Genomic DNA, 24,732 nt, shown 5'->3' with positions numbered 1-24,732 from the left:
GTCTGGTTGTTGGTAAGCACTATAAATGCAAGCATTTTTTCACATTTTCTACATTACAACAGTGACTGAACTTCAATAGCATTTCATTGGTTGTAAAGCACTTTGGGTTATCTCCTGAAATCATTAAAGGCATTATAGAAATGCAAGTTCTTTCTTTCTTCCAATTTGCTGCTGTAACTTTTGATAGAAACCTAAGAAATAGTGCAAAACATCTGCGATCAAAAAACTCAGCATATAGCTAAGGGCTTGAGCATGACATTTTCAGCTATGTATTACTTAATTACTTATACACCAAGCAATGTCTCGACACACTCCATCATGGAGTAGAGGGCTGAAAATTATTGCAAATAGAGAGTTTGATTGCCCCTCTGTAACCTTCCCCAGCCACCCAAGAACTGTTTCTACCCAGTCTTGCCTCTTGTGCAACACCTACTTCCTTCACCTCACCATTTGTGCTGGTGTCCTCAGCCATCTAGGCTGTAAGCTCTGAAATGCACTCTAAATCGCTCTCCTTACAACCTACCTCTTTGACCAAGCTTTTTATCACCTATCCTAATCCTTCAGCTGTCAGATTTTGTCTGATTACACTCCTGAGAAGTGCCTTGGGACATTCTACTATGTTAAAAGGCACTATATAATGTTGAGCTTGCCCAATGTCTTGGCCACCATTTCTCCCAACACCTACCACCAAAAATAGGTTAACCAAGCTCGAGGATCAGCATCTCATTTACCAATTAGACATGCTACAGCCTGCTGGACTGAACATTGAGTTCAATAATTTTTTTTTTATTCGTTCATGGGATGTGGGCGTCACTGGCCAGGCCAGCATTTATTGCCCATCCCGAATTGCCCTTGCTGCCTTCTTGAACTGCTGCAGTCCATTTGGGGTAAGTACACCCACAGTGCTGTTAGGAAGGGAGTTCCAGGATTTTGACCCAGCGACAGTGAAGGAACGGCAATACAGTTCCAAGTCAGGATGGTGTGTGACTTGGAGGGGAACTTGCAGGTGGTGGTGTTCCCATGTATTTGCTGCCCTTGTCCTTCTAGTTGGTAGAGGTCGCAGGTTTGGAAGGTGCTGTCTAAGGAGCCTTGGTGCATTGCTGCAGTGCATCTTGTAGATGGTACACACTGCTGCCACGATGTGTCGGTGGTGGAGGGAGTGAATGTTTCTGGATGGGGTGCCAATCAAGCGGGCTGCTTTGTCCTGGATGGTGTTGAGCTTCTTGAGTGTTGTTGGAGCTGCACCCATCCAGGCAAGTGGACAGTATTCCATCACACTCCTGACTTGTGCCTTATAGATGGTGGACAGGCTTTGGGGAGTCAGGAGGTGAGTTACTCGCCTCAGAATTCCTAGCCTCTGATCTACTCTTGCAGCCACGGTATTTATATGGCTACCCCAGTTCAGTTTCTGGTCAATGGTAGCCCCTAGGATGTTGATAGTGGGGGATTCAGCGATGGTAATGCCATTGAATGTCAAGGGGAGATGGTTAGATTCTCTCTTGTTGGAGATGGTCATTGCCTGGCACTTGTGTGGCACAAATGTTACTTGCTACTTATCAGCCCAAGCCTGGATATTGTCCAGGTCTTGCTGCATTTCTACACTGACTGCTTCAGTATCTCAGGAGTCACGAAGGGTGCTGAACATTGTGCAATCATCAGCGAACATCCTCACTTCTGACCTTATGATTGAAGGAAGGTCATTGATGAAGCAGCTGAAGATGGTTGGGCCGAGGACACTACCCTGAGGAACTCCTGCAGTGATGTCCTGGAGCTCAGATGATTGACCTCCAACAACCACCTTCCTTTGCGCTAGGTATGACTCCAGCCAGCGGAGGGTTTTCCCCCTGATTCCCATTGACCTCAGTTTTCCTAGGGCTCCTTGATGCCATACTCGGTCAAATGCTGCCTTGATGTCAAGGGCAGTCACTCTCACCTCACCTCTTGAGTTCAACTCTTTTGTCCATGTTTGAACCAAGGCTGTAATGAGGTCAGGAGTGCCGCTTGATGGCACTGTTGATGACACCTTCCATCACTTTACTGATGATTGAGAGTAGGCTGATTGGGCGGTAATTGGCTGGGTTGGACGTCCTGCTTTTTGTGTACAGGACATACCTGGGCAATTTTGGTGGTGGTGGCTTGGCTGGTGGTGAGAAGAGCCCTCCCCGTCAGATTCTTCCTGCACGCCTGAAGTCTCACCCCCTCCGCACAATGCCATCGAGGCGGCTGTGGTTCCCACCTCCTTCTGGAATGTGTCTTTGCAAAGCAGGTGTGGAAAGAGATGCAGTGGTTTTTGTCGAGGTTCATCCCAAGCAGCTCTGTAACACAGGAGTATGTGCTCTACGGGCTGTTCCCAGGGACGCACACCGAGATAAACACCAACTGCTGCTGGAGGACTATCAATTCGATGAAAGACGCTCTTTGGTCTGCCCGAAACTTGCTGGTCTTCCAGCACAAAGAGTTGTTCTCGACCGAGTGTTGCAGACTGGCACATTCCAAGGTCCAGGACTAATTGCTGAGGGACACACTAAAGCTTGGGGCAGCCGCAGCAAAGGTTCAATGGGGAAAGACCACTGTGTAAGGTCCCCCCACCAAGCTGAACTGAGGGACTGGATCCATGGGAAACCCCTCAACCTGTATCAGGAAAATTTTGTGTGCTGTAAAATGTAAAAATGCATCTGGCATGACAAATGAAATGGAAGGGTTGTGAGACAACTCATGATTGTATTGAAGGAAACTGATCACCTTTGCACTGTTTGTATTTTTTGACTTGGTGCTGTTTGAAACTGTTTGCTAATGTATTTTTTACAGATTTTTATGAATAAAGTATATTTTGGAAAAAATGTTTTTTCCACATTGCAGGGTAGATGCCAGTGTTGCAGCTGTACTGGAACAGCTTGGCTAGGGGCGCGGCAAGTTCTGGAGCACAGGTCTTCAGTACTATTGCCGGAATATCGTCAGGGCCCATAGCTTTTGCAGTATCCAGTGCCTTCAGTCGTTTCTTGATATCACGTGGAGTGAATCGAATTGGCTGAAATCTGGCATCTGTGATGCTGGGGACTTCAGGAGGAGGCCGAGATGGATCATCAACTCGGCACTTCTGGCTGAAGATTGTTGCAAATGCTTCAGCCTTATCTTTCGCACTGATATGCTGGGCTCCCCCATCATTGAGGATGGGGATATTTGTGGAGCCCCCTTCTCCAGTTAGTTGTTTAATTGTCCACCACCATTCACGGCTGGATCTGGCAGGACTGCAGAGCTTAGATCTGATCCGTTGGTAATGGGATGGCTTAGCTCTGTCTATCGCATGCTGCTTACGCAGTTTGGCATGCAGATAGTCCTGTGTTGTAGCTTTACCAGGTTGACACCTCATTTTGAGGTATGCCTGGTGCTGTTCCTGGCATGCCCTTCTGCACTCTTCATTGAACCAGGGTTGGTCTCCTGGCTTGATGGTAATGGTCGAGTGGGGGATATGCCGGGCCATGAGGTTACAGACTGTGGTTGAGTACAATTCTGCTGCTGATGGTCCACAGCGCCTCATGGATGCCCAATTTTGCATTGATTTAGATTTCGAGATACAGCACTGTGGGCCCTTCAGCCCACCGAGTCTGTGCCGACCATTAACCACCCACTTATACTAATCCTACACTAATCCCATATTCCTATTACATCCTCACCTGTCCTTATATTCCCCTACCACCTACCTATACTAGGGGCAATTTATAATGGCCAATTTACCTATCAACCTGCAAGTCTTTTGGCTGTGGGAGGAAACCGGAGCACCCGGAGGAAACCCACGCAGACAGAGGGAGAACTTGCAAACTCCACACAGGCAGTACCCAGAATTGAACCCGGGTCGCTGGAGCTGTGAGGCTGCGGTGCTAACCACTGCGCCAATCTGTTAGAAATCTATCCCATTTATCAGTGATAGTGCCACACAACACGATGGACGGTATCAATATGAAGGCGGGACTTCGTCTCCACAAGGACTGTGCAGTGATCACTCCTACCAATAGTCATGGACAGGAGCATCTGCGGCAAGCAGATTGATGAGGACAAGGTCAAGTATGTTTTTCCCTCGCATTGGTTCCCCCACCACCTGCCGCAGACCCAGTCGAGCAGCTATGTCCTTTAGGACTCAGCGAGTAGTGGTGCTACCGAGCCACTCTTGGTTATGGACATTGAAGTCCCCCACCCAGAGTACATTTTGTGCCCTTGCCACCCTCAGTGCTTCCTCCAAGTGGTGTTCAACATGGAGGAATACTGAGTCATCAGCTGAGGGAGGGTGGTAGGTGGTAATCAGTAGGAGGTTACCTTGCCCATGTTTGACCTGATACCATGAGACTTCATTTGGTCCAGAGTCGATGTTGAGGACTCCCAGGGCAACTCCCTCCCTACTGTATACCACTGTCCCGCCACCTCTGCTGGGTCTGTCCTGCCAGTGGGACAGGACATACCCAGGGATGGTGATGGCGGTGTCTGGGACATTGTCTGTCAGGTATGATTCCGTGAGTATGACTATGTCAGGCTGTTGCTTGACTAGTCTATCAGACAGCTCTCCTAACTTTGGCACAAGCCCCCAGATGTTAGTAAGGAGGACTTTGCAGGGTCGACAGGGCTGGGTTTGCCGTTGTCGTTTCCGGTGCCTCGGTCGATTCCGGGTGGTCCGTCCGGTTTCATTCCTTTTCATTGACTTCGTAGCGGCTAGGTACAACTGAGTGGCTGGCTAGGCCATTTCAGAGGGCACAGGCGGCACAGTAGTTAGCACTGCAGCCTCACAGCTCCAGGGACCCGGGTTCGATTCTGGGTACTGCCTGTGCGTTGTTTGCAAGTTCTCCCTGTGTCTGCGTGGGTTTTCGCCGGGTGCTCCGGTTTCCTCCCACAGCCAAAGACTTGCAGGTGATAGGTAAATTGGCTGTTGTAAATTGCCCCTAGTGTAGGTAGGTGGTAGGGAATATGGGATTACCGTAGGGTTAGTATAAATGGGTGGTTGTTGGTCGGCACAGACTCGGTAGGCTGAAGGGCCTGTTTCAGTGCTGAATCTCTAAATAATAAAAATATATGTAAGAGTTAACCACATTGCTATGGGTCTGGAGTCACATGTAGGCCAGACCACATAAGGACAGCAGATTTCCTTCCCGAAAGGACATTAGTGAACCAGATGGGTTTTTACAACAATCAACAATAGTTTCATGGCCATCATTAGACTAGCTTTTTTAATTCCAGATTTATTAAATTCAAATTCCACCTTCTGCTGTGGTGGGATTCAAACCCATGTCCCCAGAGAACAACCTGGGTCTCTGGGTTACTAGTCCAGTGATAATACCACTACGGCACCGCCTACCTTTCAGAGCATGACAGCCACCCCCACCCCCACTTTTTTATTTTTAGTTACTTCTTCTTTATTTTATTCATCACTTTTTTTAAACCATGTGCCTGCCCACTGTTTTTTTTTCATGTTTGTGTTTTGGACCAGGGCTGTTCATTTTTGTCAATTAATACCCTCTCTGCACTAAGACTTTATCTTTCAGCACACCATTTGCCTTTGCTCCATGACCTTCTGGTCAGTTATTCTGTGACCCTGTCCTATCAACACCTTCCCTTTTGTTATCTCTTGCCCCACTCCCACTTTTATTTGTTTAAAACCTATTACATTTCTAACTCTTGCCAGTTCTGATGAAAGGTCACTGACCTGAAACGTTAATTCTGCTTCTCTCTCTCCACAGATGCGGAGTAGTTCCAGCATTTCTTGTTTTTATTAACCAGTTATTCATTTGTTTGTGGGATCTTGTTTTGTGCAAATTGGCTGCTATACCTACATAGCAGTGACCACCTTCAAGGTGCACATCCTTCAGTTCCTTCATTGTTGGATTAATATCCTGGAATTCTTTAGGCCCACCTGACCTTCTCAGGGGCAAGTGCTTAATATAATCCACAGCCAAGAAACAATTAAAAAAAAAATCATGTTGCAAATGCTTCACTAGCAAAAGAATTAACCTTTGGCTTTTTTCTTTCCTACATGTTGCCCCCAGCTGACATCCTGCATATGGACAAGGTCAGCATCCAACAGATATGTTGACACCCAGCTCCATGTCCAACATTACATCCTGGATTAATCAGAACTTTCACATTCAACATCAAGAATGAAGCCAGTGCTTAATTCCTGCCAATCCCCTTCCCCAAATTGTGGGCAACCTCCATATCCAGTTAAGCCCAAACCCTGCACCCCCCCATACCTTATCCACCACCAAGATTAACATTGCAATGAGGGGAAGACCAAGAAATGACTTAAAAGCAAGGAATTGGGGAACAGAAAGCAAAAAGATCCAACAAGGAGTGTCCGAGCAGCTGAGGCTGTAAATCATGACAGATACGAGATTTCCAGGAGTGAAGAAGCTGATGCAATATTGCAAAAGTGGAAGCAGTATATGGGATCGAAAGCTCAGACTGTGATCAAACAGGTAGTGTGGCTCTGCCTTTTCCATTATCAGCTACATTTGGACTTTTGTAACTGTACTTCCAAAAATTTCTTGACCACCTAATCACCACCCATTGGGTAAATGCTGCTGTCGCAAGTTGGGAGCTAAGCAGCTGATGGGTACTCCACACCTGACTAAGCAAAAGCTAGCCCAAGGTATCACAGCAAAAGGAAAGCAGAATTTTCTCTGGATGGATGCCAGGGGAAGGAGATATTAAGAGAATTGGAAAGAGTTATCTGTGATACTCGTCACCAAATGTCAGTCAATGTGACATGAAAATTACTGCAACAGAGTTTGATTCCATCCTCACCCAACACCCATGCACAATTTCAGCAGGGGTAATTCAAGTAGATGCAGGAACATTGTCGCCTTCCATTGAGGCTTAATATAATCCTCTCACCACTACTTGTGTTCAGTTAACTTTCACAACCAGGAATAAAACCTCCTAATCCATGCACAGCTACTCACTATTGTAAATGATGGGAGTGGGAAGGGAAACCACAAGGCAAGTTCTCAGCCGAATCCCCTTCGCCCTCCCATCATGCGGAGTAGCTCCTTCCGTGCCTCCACGCAAACAAACAATCACAAAGAAAACACAAGGAGGTCCAACATAAATATTCAGATACTTTTCAGTGGTCCAACATTTTTATTATTTCAAATCAACTTATATGATCTGCTAATGTTTACAGAGGCTTGGGAGGAGGTCCACGTGGGATGTTGGCCTAGAAAGAAAAATAAGATTACAGGTCAGCATCCATGGTCTGTTACACAAATAACAAGGCCTGCTCATAAAACTGTTCAAATTAATGCATCAAAAATTGTCATCCATCACACCTTGAAGATAATTCAAAGACAACCCACTCCCAAGCTCCTGCCACTCAAAAGGGCCATTCATCAAGCAAGAAATTGGAGAGATTTTTAATTAACACAAACTAGCTGCTAAAATTGGATGTAAAATATTTATCAATATGATCATTTAGCATCTAACATGACCGCAGTGTCCCAAAAGTGCTTCACAGCCAATTAATTACTTTTGAAGTGAAATCACATCCATATTTGTGAAAAACAAATAGATCACTGACCACTTGCCCTCCTAAAAGGCACAAACTTTTCATGAGCACTATCTGGAGGAAGGGGAAAAACTGTAATAGGGGACACTGGTTGATTTCCCCACCCTCATCCAGCAGAGAGGACATAAACCTAGAATTGACAATTAAAGTGACAACCTTGGGTAATCTGATGGCGTGAAGTCACATTTCAGAAACAATGGCCCGATGTCCTCTCTTGCCCACATCCCCCCTGCCCCCACCCCAAACACCTGAGATGTAGCTAGTAACCAGTTGAAGAATTTCATCGCAAGAAAGCTTGAACAGCCTCCAAGTCCTCTTTGGAGACCAGTGTCACACTTCTAGTGAAATACAATCACTATTTGGTTTAAGAACAAGTTACAGAAGTAAATTGACTTCACTAAACAAATCAGGCCAGGACCCAAACAGCAAAATATCAGACCATCACCAGTTGAACTTCCAGCAATAGTTTCAATACTTACGCCTGGCCTGAAACGTGGAGGCGGTGTTCGGTCCTTCCTGGCTTCTCGTGAACGATTTCTTACCACTTTGCTGTGGATGGCACAGCTGACACAGTAATGCAATTTCACGTACAGCTTGGGCAGCACGTATGCTGGAAACGAGGAAGGGAGCGTCAGGGCAAGCAACAGCAGCAAATGCGAATTTTTAACAGAATCACTGACAATCAGATAGCTAATCTTACAGATTTATTTGAACTAGAACATTGAAGAAAAATGAGTGAACAAGTAAACGATCACAGAAACTCACCATCAAAGACGCTGGCCTCCGAAATATCACGAACTGCAGCAGCCTCCACAATGTTACGGATGACAAACTTCTTAATGGCTTTGTCTTTGGGGACGCAGCGGGCACAGTTCGTGCATCTGATGGGCTGGACATGGCCACGGCCTTTCTTGGCACGTCCGTTATTCCTTCGCTTCTTAGTCTGAAAAAGTATTGTCCCAATTAAAAAGCAATTGGACACCATTACATAATTTGACAGGACTGTAAAATGTCAGACCCACTCTAGCCATCTGCAGTACCTCATCCTACTCTGCATTCATTCTCTATCTGCAAGTGTCAGAGTGAAGTCAAGGCCAACTGGACAGTGACATGGAACCACGGCTGAGCTATATCAGCTCCAAGTACACAAACTGCAGCATCCTACTTTGCCCTAGTTCAGACCAGCAAATCCAGCACAAAACACAGCTTTTTTTGGTGCATATGGAGACATAAGTTTATCAACTAGTCCAGCCAGGGAGCTAGGAAAGCATCTTATTTATTCTCACTTCAAGATAATATTTATTTTCTCAGCATTAGCCTTGGCTAATTGATCTGATCCCAGTCCCTTCACTTCTTTAAATATCTATTGCCAGAAAGAATCCCTCTCCCTCCCCCCGACAAGACGAGTCATTCACCCACCAAAGAGGGCAATTCCGCCTCAAGGAGTTCCAAGTTCTTGCACCAACACACATTTATTTTTAAAAACTCTTAAGTTTAACACACTAAATCCCGGAAGTAAATGCCTCAAACACATTGCCTCCAGCTACTGGCAAATGACGCAACGTAACTGAAAACCATGTTAGTTCGCATCCTGTTCCCCTTGCACTGAGTATATTCTGCAATGCAAACATGAAAACCCCAATGTCCCCGTGGACGAGAGGAATTCGCTGCAGCTCGGGTGCGCGCCACATGCTTACTCGGGCAGAAGCCACAATTCCCGCTTCCTAAGGCGCCCCAAGAGGAACTCAGCTTGAGGATCAGAAGCAGCTTTCACAAAGCCGGGGGCCGCACTAGGTGGGTGGAAGGCTATCAGACGGCCTCCCGAGAACTCGTGCTCTGCCTACGGGCGGTAGGCCTCAGCCTGACCGACCGACCACCCAAAACTGGCGGAACGTCTCCCGGAAAAGAATGGGGCAGGAGTCTGCGGTAAACCTGAGCTGACATTTTAACGCCAGGGGTGCAGGGCGGGGGGGTCGGTCAGATATCGTCGCCCCCTCCCCTTCAGCTTCTCGGCACCAAACTTCACACTCACCATCTTCAACGCGAGTCACAAAGAGAAAGACAAACCGGCGCGCGATCCTTTTATACGTCCGCCCTCAACCCCAGGAACCCGCGAAAACATCTTCACATTGCACACTGAAAAACAGCCTGACCACTACCGCAGCCCCGTGATTGCGAATCCCCGCGGCATTCGTCGAAGGGTCTTTTCTAAATGCCAATGCAGCGATAACTACTTGGAACTAATTTATCCTGCGGATGATCACGCTTTGTTACGGCGGTAAAGCCGCCGTCTCCCAGCAAGCAGCACGGGGCAGAACTGGCCAGAACTAATTTGTAGCGCGGCCTGTCAATCACCGGATCCACCAATCACATTGTGCCGTCTCGTCCCGCCCTCTCTAAAGATACAATGCTGCAGGTTTCTGGCTCTGTACAACTTAAATTTATATAATGTCTTTAACATAGTAAAACCCAGGGCAAAAGAAAAATAATAAAAAAAATAGACTCAATAGGGAATGGCTACAGTTCCTGCCATTGCACATAAAGAAATGGAACTCGTACAAAACCCCTCAGGCTGCAGACACTAAGAAATGCTTAATACAAGTACAGTAAGGGCATCCTAAAGTGCCATGTACTGTATTTAAACAAACAGAGGCATATCACATCATGTTGACTACCACACTGGAATTGTATTCGAATATACCTTCACAAATTTAATGAATAAACTATTTTTTTGTGGGTGGGTGGGTGTGAAGGGGAAGCCCCAAGGCACTTCACAGGACCATTAACAACATTTGACACCAAATCACAAAAGGAGATATTTGGGCAGATGACCAAAATCTTGGTTAAAGAGATAGGTTCTAAGGAGCATCTTAAAGGAAGGAGAGGTTTAGGGAGAGAATTCCAGAACTTAGGGCCCAGGCAGCTGAAGGCACAGCTACCAATGGTGGAGCGATTAAAATTGGGGATACTCAAGAGGCCAGAATTAGAACACATATCTGAGGGTTTGGGGTATGGAGGAGATTACAGAGCTAGATAGGGGCAAGGCCATGGAGGGATTTTAAAATAAAGAATTTGAAATCTAGACATTCCTACATTACAACAGTGACTACATTTCAAAAGTACTTAATTGGCTGTAAAATGCTGTGAGATATCTGGTGCTCAATAAAGTCACTATATAAATGCAGGTCTGTCTGTCTTTCACCAGGAGCCAATGTAGGTCAGCAAGCACAGGGGTGATGGGTGAATGGGACTTGGTGTGAGTAAGGATATGGGCATCAGAGTTTTGGAAGAACTCTAGTTTATGGAGGGTGGAAGATGGGAGGCCAGTCAGGAGAGCTTTTGAATAGTCGAATCTGGAGGTAACAAAATCATGGAGAAGTGTTTCAGCATCATAGGGGTTGAGGCAGCAGTGCAGACAGACTATATTACAGAGATAGGAGGAGGTGGTGTTGGTGATGCGGGGTCAGGAGGTCAGTGCAGGGTCAAATCAGATGCAGAAGTTGTGAAAAATCTGGTTCAGCCTGTGATAGTGCTCAGGGAGGGGGATGGAATCGCTGGTTAGTGAACAGAATTTGTGGCGGGAGCCGAAGACTTTGGTCTTCCCAATGTTTAATGAACAGAAATTGCTGCTCATCCAGGATTGGATGTCGGACAGTCTGATAACACAGAGACAGAGGAGGTGTCGACAAAGGTGGTGGAGAGGTAGAGCTGGATGTAGTCAGCGTACATGTGGAACTTGTTGTTTTAAAGTATCCATTATCTGTAAAGTGGTTGAGCTGTGAGAAGGTGCTATATCAGAGCACATCTGTTCTTTCATTCTTTAGACTGTGTTTGAATAGCCTGCTGATGCACATTATCTGGTGTTACACAAGAAAAGGTATTCATTTCTATCCTCTGCAAAGTGGAGGTCATCCAAAACTCTGTTGCTTGTGTCCTGACTTGCACCAAATCCCATTCACCCATCACCCCTGTGCTTGATGACCTACATTGGCTCCTGGTTAAGCAACACTTCGATTTTAAAATGCTCAACCCTGTTTTCAAATCCCTCCATGGCCTCGCCCCTTCCTACCTCTAATCTCCTCCAGCCCTACAACCCTCTGAGATTTATGCACTCCTCTAATTCCAGCCTCTTCAGCATCCTGATTTGAATCGCTCCACTAGCAGTGGCTGTGCGTTCAGCTGTTTGGGCCCTAAGCTCTGGAATTTGCTCCCGAAACCTCTCTGACTCTGTTCCTCATTTTCCTCCTTTAAGATGCTCCTTTAAAAACCTACCTCTTTGACCAAGCTTTTGGTCATCTGTCCTAGTATCTCCTTAAGTGACTCAGTGTCATTTTGGTTTATAATCCTCCTTGAAGCACCTTACATTAAATTGTCCTTGTAACCAATTGCACAAAATCTTTTCAACAATTTGGACATTGGAATCAAAAACAAAATTTCTAAATTTGCGGATGACACCAAATTGGAGGGTAGTCAATACTGAGGAGGATTGCAACAAATTACAGGAGGACATTAATAAACCTGCAGAATAGGCAAATAATTGGCAAATGAAGTTCAACACCGATAAATGAGGCAGTACATTTTGGTAGGAAACAGTGTCAGGCAAGCCCCCCCACCTGCCAAGACTGAGGCACACATTATTTCGCCACATAAACATTAAAAGTTAAAATTGCAAACCCCTGACTGGAAGGACATTTGCATAGTACTAGCAGTGTTGGAACAAAAGGGACCCAGTCGTTGCTTCCCCAATACACAGAAGTGGTGGTCAAACCAGTTTTAGTCACATGACTAGCTGGCTGGAGTTTTTTATGAATTTGAACTCCCAACAAAGGATTTGAACACAGAGACAAAGCCATGTGCTCAAGGAGTAAAGAGCTCTCCTGGAACTGAAGCAAGAAGACTTCTCTCCTGCCTGTTTCCATCTCCTTCCCACAGAATTGAATGTTGTGAAAACACGTGAAACTCAGAGAAAAGTTTCCTACGTGAACAAGGTTTTAAGACGACTACTGGGCCCCAAAGAAAAGCAAGACTACTTACAAAAGGACAACAGTGAGCTCGAAGCTCCGTAACAAGATATTGCCTCGAATCCCTCTCTACTATATTTTCTTCTCTTTTCTGCTCCTAGCTGCATGTGTATATCGCTTGTGCCTTCTAGGGTGGGTGTGTCGTATAGCCGTAGGCATGAACCGTATTAGAATTTGTTTAATTTTTAATAAAATGTCATCTTTCTTCTTTAAACCTCAAAGCCTGTGTAAATTGGTTTCTTTGCCTTATAATTGGAAAACTGTGAACAAGGATTCACAAAAAAGGAAGCTCAAAACAGAGTGTTTAAAATTAAACCCTGTTACAGTAAGACCAGGTAAAGACAGCAAAAGACCCCTAGACACATTTCTCACCTGGTCGTAACAATAGGGAGGTCACCTATTGCTTGGAAGGTGCAAGTCGAGGTGGGGTGGAGGAACAAAGGGATCTCGGAATACAAATACACCAATCACTAAAAGTTGTACTACAGGTTAGTAAGGCCATTAAAAAAAAAAGCAAGCACTAGGCTTTATTTCTAGAGGGATAGAATTGAAAAATAGGGAGGTTATGCTAAACCTGTATTGAACCTTGGTTAGACCACACACAGTGATGCATGCAGTTCTGGTCGCCATATTATAGAAAGCATACAGAGGCACTAGATGGGGTGCACAGAAGATTTACAAAGATGATACCAGAAATAGGAGGATATACATATCAGGAAAGGATCTACAGGCTGGATCTCTTTTCTCTTGCGAAATGAAGGCTGAGGGGTGACCCAACAGGTTGGCATTCTTCCATCTACGAAAGACGATGGACACACAAACAATCCATTTAGGTGGGGTGTCTTCTCTTGGTGCACCTTTGCTGATGGCTGTGAAAACCAATCCTTGAGAGGCAGGTTCTGCCACAAGTGCCGCACGTGAAGCTGCCAAGTGACACGGAGTTGTTGTTTTCAGCGTTGGCGCCTGTTGCCAAGCTGCTGCTGCAGCCACTGGTCATTATGGTAGTGCACACCAGTCCCGATGTGTTGCCATTTCCCTCTTTCGCCAGCTAGTGACTCCCAGGTGCAAGAGTCAAGATTTAGGGCCTTCACGCTTGCAAGCCTTGAAGCAGAGCTTTGGCCCCACTGGTCGTCTGGCCCCAGCCACCTCACCAAACAGAAGGTCCTTGGGTATGCAATCGTCTTCCATCCTGCGGGTGTGTCCGATCCACCAAAGCCGCTGTTCTCAAATGCTTTCAGACCATGCCTACCAAAAAAATTTCATTCTCTTGGAATACTTGAGTTATTTGTCCCTTGCTCACCAATCCAAACCTTCCCCAGCTCACCCTGCCCTAGCCCTGAACCTGCATGTCTGATCTCCTCTGTTCCCCCTCCAAGCTCATCTCGTCCATGAAACCGACTTCCTGCTCCCTTGATCACATTCCCACTGAACTGCTGATCACCCAACTTCCCTTACAAGCATCGATACTCTGATATTGTAAATGGTTTCCTCTCCTCTGGGACTACCTCCTTCCTTTCTAAACTACTGCCACAGCCCTCACCCTAACAAAAACATCCTTAATACTTCTATCTTTGCAAACCATCAACTCCATGCCCATGGCCAAGCTTTTGGTCATAGTATCTTCCTTATATGGTTTGGTGCCAAATTTTGTTTGATCACTGTGAAACACCTTGGGAAGTTTTACTACATTAAAGGTGCTATATAAATGCAAGTTGCTGTTATTCAGTAAATTAGTGATAAATGTTCTTTTTAGGGGAATACAGTGGGATGGATGTATAATCACAGAATTTTCTTTGCACTATTACATAGGATATACGGCACAGAAAGAGACCGTTTATATGCCGGCGTTTATGCTCCATTTGAGTCTCCTCCCATCCCTCCTCATCTACATCTATCATTGCAACCCTCTATTCCCTTCTCCCTCATGTGCTTGTCTAGCTTCCCCTCAAATGCATCTATACTATTCGCCTCAACTGCTCCTTGTGGTAACGAGTTCCACATTCTCACCACTCTCTGGATAAAGAGGTTTCGTCTGAATTCCCCTATTGGATTTCTTGTTGACTACCTTATATTGATGACCTTCCCCACAGGAGGAAACATTCTCTCTGTATCCACTCTATTAAAACCCTTCATAATTTTAAAGACCTAATCATGTCCTGATCAGAGTACTCCTCTATGCTGATGATGCTGTGCTCACATGGAAACTCATCTACAAACACTCATGGACTGTCTCTCCCATGCCTGTAACCTGTTCTCCTTGACTATAAATGTCAAGCAAACCATGATCATGGGACAAGGTGTTGCATCTCCGCCCCTGATCACACTAAACACCCCCCCACTGGAAGTGGTTAGCAAATTCTGCTACCTTGGGTCTACGGTGACAGACAATCTGTCCCTTGATGCAGAGCTCGACACACACACAAGGAAAGCTACCACCCTTGGCCAACTTGCGAAACACACATAGGATATCACCAATCTGACCCTTGGGACCAAGCTGATGGTTTAGAAGGCCTGTGTTCTCAGTACCTTACTGTATGGCTGTGAAACATGGGTGATTTACAGCTACCAGGAAAAGAAGCTCAATAATTTCCATCTTTGCTATGTGCGTCGCATTATGGATATATCCTGGCAGGACAAAATCACAATGCAGCAGTCTTCTTCAAGGTTCAGGGCTAGGAGAGGGTGAGCTGGGGAAGGTTTGGATTGGTGAGCAAAGGACAAGTATTATAACTCAAGTATTCCAAGAGAATGAAATTTTGATAGACATGGTCTGAAAACATTTGAGAACCTCTGATGTAACCAGCAACAGCTCCATTATACACATGTGTAGGACCTATTTTCCAATGAATGAACTTCTGAACTTTTATATTCGTTCATGGGATGTGGACATTGCTGGCTCGGCCAACATTTATTGCCCATCTCAAATTGCCCTAGAGAAGGTGGTGGTGGTGAGCCACCTTCTTGAACTGCTGCAGTCCTTAGTGCTGTTAGGGAGTTCCAGGTTTTTGACCCAGCGACAGTGAAGGAACGGCAATATAGTTCCAAGTCAGGATGGTGTGCGACTTGGAGGGGAACTTGCAGGTCGTAGTGATATTATGAAGGTGCTCCATTCTTAAAACGTTTTGAGGACTTGTGTTAAAGATTATGGACATTGGTTCATTTGGAAAACTGAAGAGATTCCATGAATGTGCTTTTTTTTTTCTTTACAAGGGTCACTGGGAGGACACGAGGTTTTGTTTTCCAACAAACTTTTACTGGATGTCACATGCATTAAGCTAAACAAACAACAGAAGCCTTGGCGACTCGGGAGAGTTGTTTACAGAGAAGTGACATGTCACGATTTATGATGGTCAAGAGTTGGTTTTGCTTTTGGGATATTATTCTGGTTCAGTTGGGGTGTGGTCCTGTCTGAGAAACCCTGTGTATCCAGTGTGATAACTGAAACCCCTGATGCCGCATTTCTCCTGGAAGGCCTACCAGACTAATTCGCGACATCTCCAGAACGAACTGCTTCTGAAAAGATCCCAGTGACCCGTCTCAGTGTACCTAGACACCAGACCAAAGGACAACTGCTATCCTTCCATCCCTTCTTCCTTTCCTTCAAGAATTAGCAAGTACTTGGCCAAAGTATTTTTTTTTTGTCTTTTTGTTAAGTGAATCTCTTCAGAGAAACTTTTTTTTTTTCTTTAACCTGTGTGCGGTATCTAGAAGGGAATATGTATATATTTACATTCATATTTCAAACTACGTGTTAATGCTTTGCCTCTTTACTGGATAAGTCTTGTTTTATAATAAACTGATAATTTTGTTTATTAAAGGAACCTGTTGGTGTATTTTATTCTGAAACAAAAAATAGAGTATATGATTGGCCGTATCTGTAACTGGATAAACATTTAAATATATGTTGCGACCTGTGGAGAAGTGGAACTAGAGAAAGACAGTGCACTCCTCCCGCCTCGAACGTAACAGTGTTCCCATGCATCTTCTGCCCTTGTCCTTCTAGGTGGTAGAGGTCATGGGTTTGGAAAGTGCCCTTCAAGGATTTCAGCAGTGCTGCTAGTCAGAGAATGGTGGGGGGAGGGGGGGGGGGTGGTTGGGAGGAAGAGAGAAAAAAAGACAGAACAGAAGGTTGGGGGTAAGAGAGAGAGAGAGAGAGAGCTCAAGAAACCTTGTCAATCAGAAGCAATGAGAGGGGTACCTTGATGTAGGGTGGGATGGGGTGGAGTGCGAGTAGAGAGAGGGAGCAAAACCTCGTTGAAGGAAGGGACCATGGGTTTCTCTGGCTTTGCTGGGAACAGAACAGATGATTGCGGTCAGGGTTTAGCCATTGTCCCTTCTGGCAACAAGGTTTCTAAAATAGCAGTTACTCCAACTCTTTGTGAGCAACACTATGGAAGCCCAATTAATGCGCTATAATCTGTGATGACTCCAATATTTCTCATTTTTTTAAAACTAAGTTTTGTCAGTCTGAAAACTGGGTATAAATATGAAAAATTGTTTTAAAGAAGCAACAAGACCACAAGGACAGCTCTGTGGAATCAAGGGAACAGATTGTGAGACCGAAAGTCACAATTTTAGGATTTGTCCCCTGTCCCTCAAGCGTACATGATTATACTCCACAAACCTCTGAAAAGCTGATTTGACAAAGTCAGCAATGCAGGTTGACAACACATCTTCAAACATTAAATCCCACTGACAACAATATAGAGTTATGCAACACAGGAGACGCTATTTGGCCCATCATGCCTGCGTTGGCTCTTTGTTAGAGCTGTCCAATTAGCCCTGCTCTTTCCCCATAGCCCTGTAATTCTTTTCCCCTTCTGAAAGTTACTATTGAATCTGCTTCCATCACCCTTTCAGGCAGTGCATTCCAGATCACAACAACTTGCTGCGTAAAAAAAAAAATTTCCTCATGTTGCCTATGGTTCTTTTGCCAACTACCTTAAATTTGTGTCCTCTGGTTATTGACCTTCCTGCCACTGGAAACAGTTTCTCCTTATTTACTCTTATCAAAACCATTTATGCTTTTGCACACCTCTCTCAAATCTCTTTTTAACTGCCTCTTCTCTAAGGAGAACAATCCCAGCATCTCCAGTCTCTCCATGTAACTGAAGTCCCTCACCCCTGGAACCATTCTAGTAAATCTCCTCTGCACCCTCTCCAAGGCCTTAACATCCTTCCTAAAGTTTGGTGTCCAAAACTGGACACAATAATCTAGCTGGGGTCAAACCAGTGATTGAAAAGGTTTAACATAACTTTCTTGCTTTTGTACTCTATGCCTCTACTAATAAAGTCAAGGATCCCATAAGCTTCTTTAAAAAAAAATACTAACAGCCTTCTCAACTTGTCCTGCCACCTTCAAAGATTTGTGTACAAAGGTGTCATATACAAAAACGTATGCCATATATGTCAGTTCATGCACTTTGTAGAACAGGGCCCTCTATAGGCGAGGCTAAAGAACTAAGCTGGACAAGCCAGGCCACTTTTGCGCTCCAAGAGTGCTGCTGGCTGCACAAGTCAGTCTCTCCCCAACAGCTGCACTCTGTAGTATAGACATTCTGACATTCAGTGAATCAATAGCGTTGTAAGCCTACAAAAGTGTGGCTGTACAAACATACTGTTGAGTTAAAGTCACGCGTTTCAATAAATTTGGTAAGTCAGTCCTGCTGGTTTGCACTTGGGAGTTTCCATGTATTGTACAGTTGAGGCGAGCTCCTAAGGTAGTGACGTCGTTCTTTCAAAACAGGATCAAAAAAGGCAGAAAGGTGGCAAATCCTGTGAGCAATTCTTCTGGAAGTCATAGCACCATTGATCTGCTTCTCTGCCCCCAATATATTTTCCATTTAGTAAGGGACCATTTTCAAGCACACAAAGAGTGCTCATGGGAGAGGGGGTTCAGTGTTCCATACACGTTTATATCTGGATTATATAAACATTTTGCATATGATGCATGTTCATGGGCTTTACCCTCAAAAATGTGCAAGGGGTCAAAAAAATATATAAGTGGCTGAAACAACCATTGTTTAATTAAATGGTGCCAATTGGATAAATTATCCCATTGACTAAATGTGAAGCAAAAAGAAACACTTACATTCACAGCAACAAGCAAAACTAATCAAATCACTTCATTTTTTTCAAACTCAGCAGTCTAGCACCAGCAACTACCAGAAAAATGAACCAAACTACTCAAACAGCTTCAAACTATTTTCAGCCATCATTATCTTTCCTCACCCACATTTAGACCATCAAAATGGCACAATGCTGAGAAAAATAAATAACTGAACTTACCCATAAAGCATTATTTGAATGTTTAAACCACCTGCAGATGGTGTTTAGTGCACAGTTGCTGCATGTTTCCAGAGCCTGGAGTGCAAATTCTACTTCAGTTTGAGATGGAGATTTCACCTGGACCAAGGGAGCCACAGATTCTCTTTGCAAGGGATGCCTCACGGGAACATCCAGCTCCTGTGGAACTACAAGACCCAAAATCTACTGTGATAATCCTAGTCACACAAGAAGCTGACAGAACCTTTACAAACTATGAAATGAACAGCAGAGGCAGGAGAAACCCAAAATATGGAATTTGCTTTGCGACAGTTTAAGCTACTGAAGAAAAATTCTGAACTATTAGAACTCCTTGGGGCAAGGAGACTTTTTTATGCATCACTGAGTTTTGCATCAGTTGTTTGTGCATAGTCACAAGGGGATATTTATGAGGTTCTTTGATGGTGAGCTCAAACAAACAATGTAGCCAGAACCAGTCAGGGCACTGCTTTTTTAAAAATTCATTCATGGGATGTGGGCGCTGGCTATGCCAGCATTTATTGCCCATCCCTAGTTGCCCTTGAGAAGGTGATAGTGAGCTGCCTTCTTGAACCGCTGCAGTCTATGTGGGGGAGGTACACCCACAGTGCTGTTAGGAAGGGAGTTCCAGGATTTTGACCCAGCGATAGTGAAGGAACGGCGATATAGTTCCAAGTCAGGATGTTGTGTGACTTGGAGGGAAACTTGCAGGTGGTGGTGTTCCCACGGATTTGCTTCCCTTGTCCTTCTAGTTGGTAGAGGTCGCAGGTTTAGGAGGTGCTGTTTAAGGAGCCTTTGTGCGTTGCTGCAGTGCATCTTGTAGATTGTACACACTGCTGCCACTGTGTGTCGGTGGTGGAGGGAGTGAATGTTTGTGGATGGGGTGCCAATCAAGTGGGCTGCTTTGTCCTGGATGGTGTTGAGCTTCTTGAGTGTTGGAGCTGCACCCATCCAGGCAAGTGGACAGTATTCCATCACACTCCTGACTTGTGCCTTATAGATGGTGGACAGGCTTTGGGGAGTCAGGAGGTGAGTTACTCGCCGCAGGATTCCTAGCCTCTGACCTGCTCTTGTAGCCGCGGTATTTATGTGGCTACTCCAGTTCAGTTTCTGGTCAATGGTAGCCCCGAGGATGTTGATAGTGGGGGATTCAGCGATGGTAATGCCATTGAATGTCAAGGGGAGATGGTTAGATTCTCTCTTGTTGGAGATGGTCATTACCTGGCACTTGTGTGGTGTGAACGTTACTTGCCACTTATCAGCCCAAGCCGGGATATTGTCCAGGTCTTGCTGCATTTCTACACGGACTGCTTCAGTACCTGAGAGGTCGCGAATACTGCTGAACATTGTGCAATCAGTGAACATCCCCACTTCTGACCTTATGATTGAAGGTAGGTCATTGATGAAGCAGCTGAAGATGGTTGGGCCAAGGACACTACCCTGAGGAACTCCTGCAGTGATGTCCTGGAGCTCAGATAATTGACCTCCAACAACCACAACCATCTTCCTTTGCGTTAGGTATGACTCCAACCAGCAGAGAGTTTTCCCCGATTCCCATTGACTCCAGTTTTGCTAGGGCTCCTTGATGCCATACTCTGTCAAATGCTGCCTTGATGTCAAGGGCAGTCACTCTCACCTCACCTCTGGAGTTCAGCTCTTCTGTGCATGTTTGAACCAAGGCTGTGATGTCAGGAGTTGAGTGGTCCTGGTGGAACCCAATCGGAGTGTCACTGAGCAGGTGATTGCTAAGCAAGTGCCGCTTGATGGCACTATTGATGACACCTTCCATCACTTTACTAATGATTGAGAGTCGACTGATGGGGTAGTAATTGGCCGTGTTGGACTTGTCCTGCTTTTTGCGTACGGGACATACCTGGGCAATTTTCCACATTGCCGGGCAGATGCCAGTGTTGCAGCTGTACTGGAACAGCTTGGCTAGGGGCTCGGCAAGTTCTGGAGCACAGGTCTTCAGTACTATTGCTGGAATGTTGTCAGGGCCCATAGCCTTTGCAGTATCCAGTGTCTTCAGTTGTTTCTTGATATCACGCGGGGTGAATCGAATTGGCTGAAGTTTGACATCTGTGATGCTGGGGACTTCAGGAGGAGGCTGAGATGGATCATCAACTCGGCACTTCTGGCTGAAGATTGTTGGTGAATGGTCTCCTGTTTAGGATGGTTTTTACTGAAGACACATAGTCGGGAAAGACTTTCTTGTTCCGCACCTTATCAATGACAACTTCTGCATTTTAAACAATGTTTTGGAAAGGGAGAAGTAACTAATCTAAGTGCATGCACCTTAAACAAGTACTATAAATCCACTGTGGAAGGTAGAGGAAATATTTTATAACGTGAATAATCAGTTTTGAGGAGGGAAAAACAAAATTATCTTCATCTTAAATAAGTTGCGTTAGGTAAATAGTCTACAAATATGTACATCTGAGGCCTGTGTCTTTAACTAAAATCAGTTTTTCTATTTATTTACAGGATGTGGTATCACTGGCCAGCATTTATTGCCCATCCTTAATTGCCCTTGAGAAGGTGGTGGTAAGTCGCCTTCTTTATAACTGAGTGGCTTGCTAGGCCATTTCAGAGGGCAGTTCAGAGTCAACCACATTGCTGTGGGTCTGGAGTCACATGTAGGTCAGACCAGGTAAGGATGGCAGAGTTCCTTCCCTAAAGGACATTAGTGAATCAGATAGGTTTTTGTAACAATCTGGTAGTTGCATGGTCACTGTTACTAATACTAATTTTTTTACAGATTTATTTAAGTAACTGAATTTGAAGTCCCCAGATGCCGTGGTGGGATTTGAACTCATCTCTCTGGATCATTAGTCCAGGCCTCTGGATTACTAGTCCAGTAACATAACAACAAGAATGCTACTGTTCCCAGGGTTGTTGTTGGCGGGAGGTGGGAGTTAAATTTTAACCTGAATCATATGATCAACTCTTTCAATTAGTTTGCTGTTATTACAAGCTAGCATGTTCAGGCTGAAGCAGGATCCTGGTAAACATCAGAAACTGCACTCCAGGTCCCAGGCTACACCTGAGAAACACTACATGGAGGTCTAGTCATTTTAAAAAGTTACATATACATGCATATATTATAGATATGGGGGGAGGGGCGAGCCAAAAAGTACTTTGTTGCTCTTTGAAAATAACGTATGCCCTTTAAAGAGGGACTTTTAAAACTTAAGTAGGACTTCACCTAATTTTTTTTGTCTTTTTTTGAGGGCAGTTCCACTAACACTCTCTCTGGTACTCTGTCCAAGTTGTCATTGTTCACTTGTGAGCCTCAATAGTGCAAGCAGGACATTTAATTACAGGGGAAAGAGCTAGTCCGAATCCAGTCCTCATCTGGAGTCCAGACATGCACTTTTCCAATTAGTATCAGTAGCTTTGACAATAGAAAGCAATGAGGAGTAGGAACCAATCCAATTTTTTCCCTCCTTAACTAAGGCCAATTGTAGTGCTCCTACTATCATCCAGCTGTGATCGGCATAGACCAATGAATCTGGGACCTTCCTAGTCCGATGGGTCGGCTACTCTGTTGAGCCATCAGGGGAACAAATAGAAGCTCTTTGAACTTTAGTATATGACTAAATGAGAGTCCATCTTAAGATGATTCCACTGTAGTTAAAAACAGCATCTCTAGTACTGAATTCTAACCATCTCAGATCAAAAAGCATGTAAAAAATCAGTTGCATTAATATTTTCAAGTTTTTTTTATAAAAGGGCTATGAATTGAAACAGACTTCAATTACATTTAAAATTATCTTCCTACAAAGTTTTTTTGGATTGACAGGCAGTTGTGGAAGAAAATGAAAACCTCAGTTTTCAACTTTTTCTCTCACCCATTTCAGGCTCATTTTCCTTTCTTCAGATTTGTATATTTTCATTGTTTTTTTTCAGCTTCAATACAAAAATAGTATTTTTAGGAAATAAAGTAATTCAGTTAAATTTGTTTCAAAATGTTAACTCCCAAGGAATGACAAACCTCCTCCTGTCTTAGAAACTGCATTGTTCAACTGGTTTATACGTAGCATATAGACCACAAGGTCCCAGATATGATACCCAGTCTGTATAAAGTTAGCTGAATGTGGCAGTTGGGGCTTAGCACCCCAGATTAAGGAGGGATCAGTGACCCTGGCTGGGAAGTATATGTTTGTGAACATTGGACAATGGCAGGATTGGACAGAGCTGTGATGCTGTTCATGGTCAAATAACCTGCTGACAATCACTGCCCAGCTGACTGGCTGGTTATGTGAAGTACCAGAGGGTTGGCTGCAGGTGCCCATAGAACCATACCCCAGCATTATCAGCACCTTCAGGAGGAGAGAAAACTGGAATAAGTAAATACATAACCCAGATTATTGCCATTCTCTCAAAAAAGGCAAGTTAAATTATAACATTCCAAAGTCTAAAATTATTATTGCTCACTTGCAGGGTAACTATGTCCACATTCCTGTCAAAGAGTTCTTTTGCGAGTAAGCTCACTTTTTGCCCAGGATAGGCCTTCAACGTTGAGCTGGTATATTCTTGTTGCTGGTCCTATTTCTCAGCTTTGTTGTCCCTGAAAGAAGCAATTTTCTAGTGGGTCTCTACTGCTCAGACCGGGAGCCTGGTGACCGGAGTTCGGTCACCTTGACAGCATTAGTTCACAGGTTTTCAAGTTGGAGAACTTACTTTAACAGGAGGCTCAGGAGCCGCCATACAAAAGGAGCTAGATATTCACCTCTGGGAAATCATGAGGATTATTTCTGGAACGCTGAGACCAACACAGCTCGAGTGGCTTCCTGTGCTAGCACACAATGAACCTCCTGATGTCCGCAAGGAAAACATTCTCCTCATAGAACACCACAGCCAAAAAAGCACTCCATTGATACAGGTGGTCACAAAAAAAAAACACACACTCACCTGAAATCTTAGCCCCTACTGGAACACACTACATCCTACAAACCGACGACAGCCTCACCTCTCGATGGCGCACTTCCTGGTTGACTGCTAACATCACCAACCACAACCTGGTAACTGACCTGAGCGAAGCCCCAGGTTTCAACCTCCCATGGAAAATCTGGACAACGTTCAACCATTTGAGGACAGACCAGGGAAGATGTGGCCACTTGCTCTGCAAGTACAGCATGAGGACCAACTTAAATTGTGACTGTGACCAACCAAGTCAGACCATCGCCCACATCTTGAACTCTTACCTAGAGAGATCCATTCCTGGTGGCATCATAACCATTCACACTGAATCAGCTGAAGCTGTTGAATGGATTATTAACCTCGACATCGAACTATAACTGCTTCCCCAGCCATACGAATATATATTATTGCTCACTAACCTCACCATACACAGTTTAGTGAATCACTTTTTATGGAATAACAGGTGCAACATCACTGACAAAATGTGAAATGGACTTTCAGTATTTTCAACAGGGAGCTCTGATAAGCAAGTCATTTGCTATCAGAATTTGTTTTCTCAAAGCTATTTGCATTCAAGATTTTTCTTTTCTTCCACTCCTCTTCTGAAGGTTATGACTCACCCTAGGCTTCATGTCCATAGCAGCTGAGTGTGGGAGTCTACATAGCACACTTCCGCAGGCTGTTCAACTGTTGCGGGGTGAAGATAATAGACAAGCTTAGTTCTGGCCTCACCAGATAGTCACACACAGATGCACTTTCCAGCAGGGGTTACTGGACAGTGATCAGGAGCAGGAAGACGGGTTGATTGTTCCCCTCCCTTAACTGGAACAATTCTATTGTCCCACCTTGGCTGAGATCAGCTAATTAAGAGGGAAAAGAACAGAACCCAGCACCTCCCTGATCTGCATGTCTTTGTACAACACTTGGTGGATAATTTAC

At 44.7% G+C, this 24,732-nt stretch overlaps 2 protein-coding genes across 16 annotated transcripts in view; both read right to left on the bottom strand.

Moving 5' to 3' along the window:
- Window positions 1–7,087: 7,087 nt before the first annotated feature.
- rps26 (ribosomal protein S26) lies at window positions 7,088–24,440 on the bottom strand. 2 transcript variants are annotated; one of them, XM_068024620.1, is made up of 4 exons: window positions 24,414–24,440; window positions 8,312–8,489; window positions 8,026–8,156; window positions 7,088–7,198 (listed from the first exon to the last, which is right to left on the bottom strand). In XM_068024620.1, the coding sequence occupies exons 1-4, from the start codon at window positions 24,429–24,431 to the stop codon at window positions 7,160–7,162; spliced, it is 366 nt and encodes a 121-aa protein (XP_067880721.1). In that variant the 5' UTR covers window positions 24,432–24,440; the 3' UTR covers window positions 7,088–7,159. The 2 variants fall into 2 exon arrangements, with proteins under 2 accessions (XP_067880721.1, XP_067880722.1); XM_068024621.1 differs by lacking the exon at window positions 24,414–24,440 and adding an exon at window positions 9,579–9,687.
- ikzf4 (IKAROS family zinc finger 4) overlaps window positions 8,400–24,732 on the bottom strand; it is a 233,941-nt gene continuing 217,608 nt past the window's right edge. For 11 of the 14 annotated variants that reach the window (XM_068024609.1, XM_068024612.1, XM_068024603.1 and 8 more), the window contains one exon: window positions 8,400–8,489. The gene's annotated coding sequence lies outside the window, so the exon portion shown is untranslated. Of the gene's footprint in view, window positions 8,490–18,757; window positions 19,041–23,307; window positions 23,441–23,784; window positions 23,996–24,732 lie in introns of those variants that run through there. The other 3 variants (XM_068024604.1, XM_068024607.1, XM_068024606.1) reach the window with 3 other exon arrangements.

Source organism: Heterodontus francisci, chromosome X (assembly GCF_036365525.1).
Source record: "Heterodontus francisci isolate sHetFra1 chromosome X, sHetFra1.hap1, whole genome shotgun sequence".
Taxonomy (NCBI): Eukaryota; Metazoa; Chordata; class Chondrichthyes; order Heterodontiformes; family Heterodontidae; genus Heterodontus; species Heterodontus francisci.
Note: the sequence above shows the minus strand (reverse complement) of the source record. Positions and strands in the feature narration are given on the sequence as shown.

What these genes read in the sequence shown, in the direction of transcription:
- rps26 (XM_068024620.1), bottom strand. An exon ending in GGAGGCCAGCGTCTTTGATG is followed by an intron (nt 8,157 to 8,311) that starts GTGAGTTTCTGT and finishes CCTCGTTTCCAG; the next exon opens with CATACGTGCTGCCCAAGCTG. An exon ending in CTCCACGTTTCAGGCCAGGC is followed by an intron (nt 7,199 to 8,025) that starts GTAAGTATTGAA and finishes TTTTCTTTCTAG; the next exon opens with GCCAACATCCCACGTGGACC.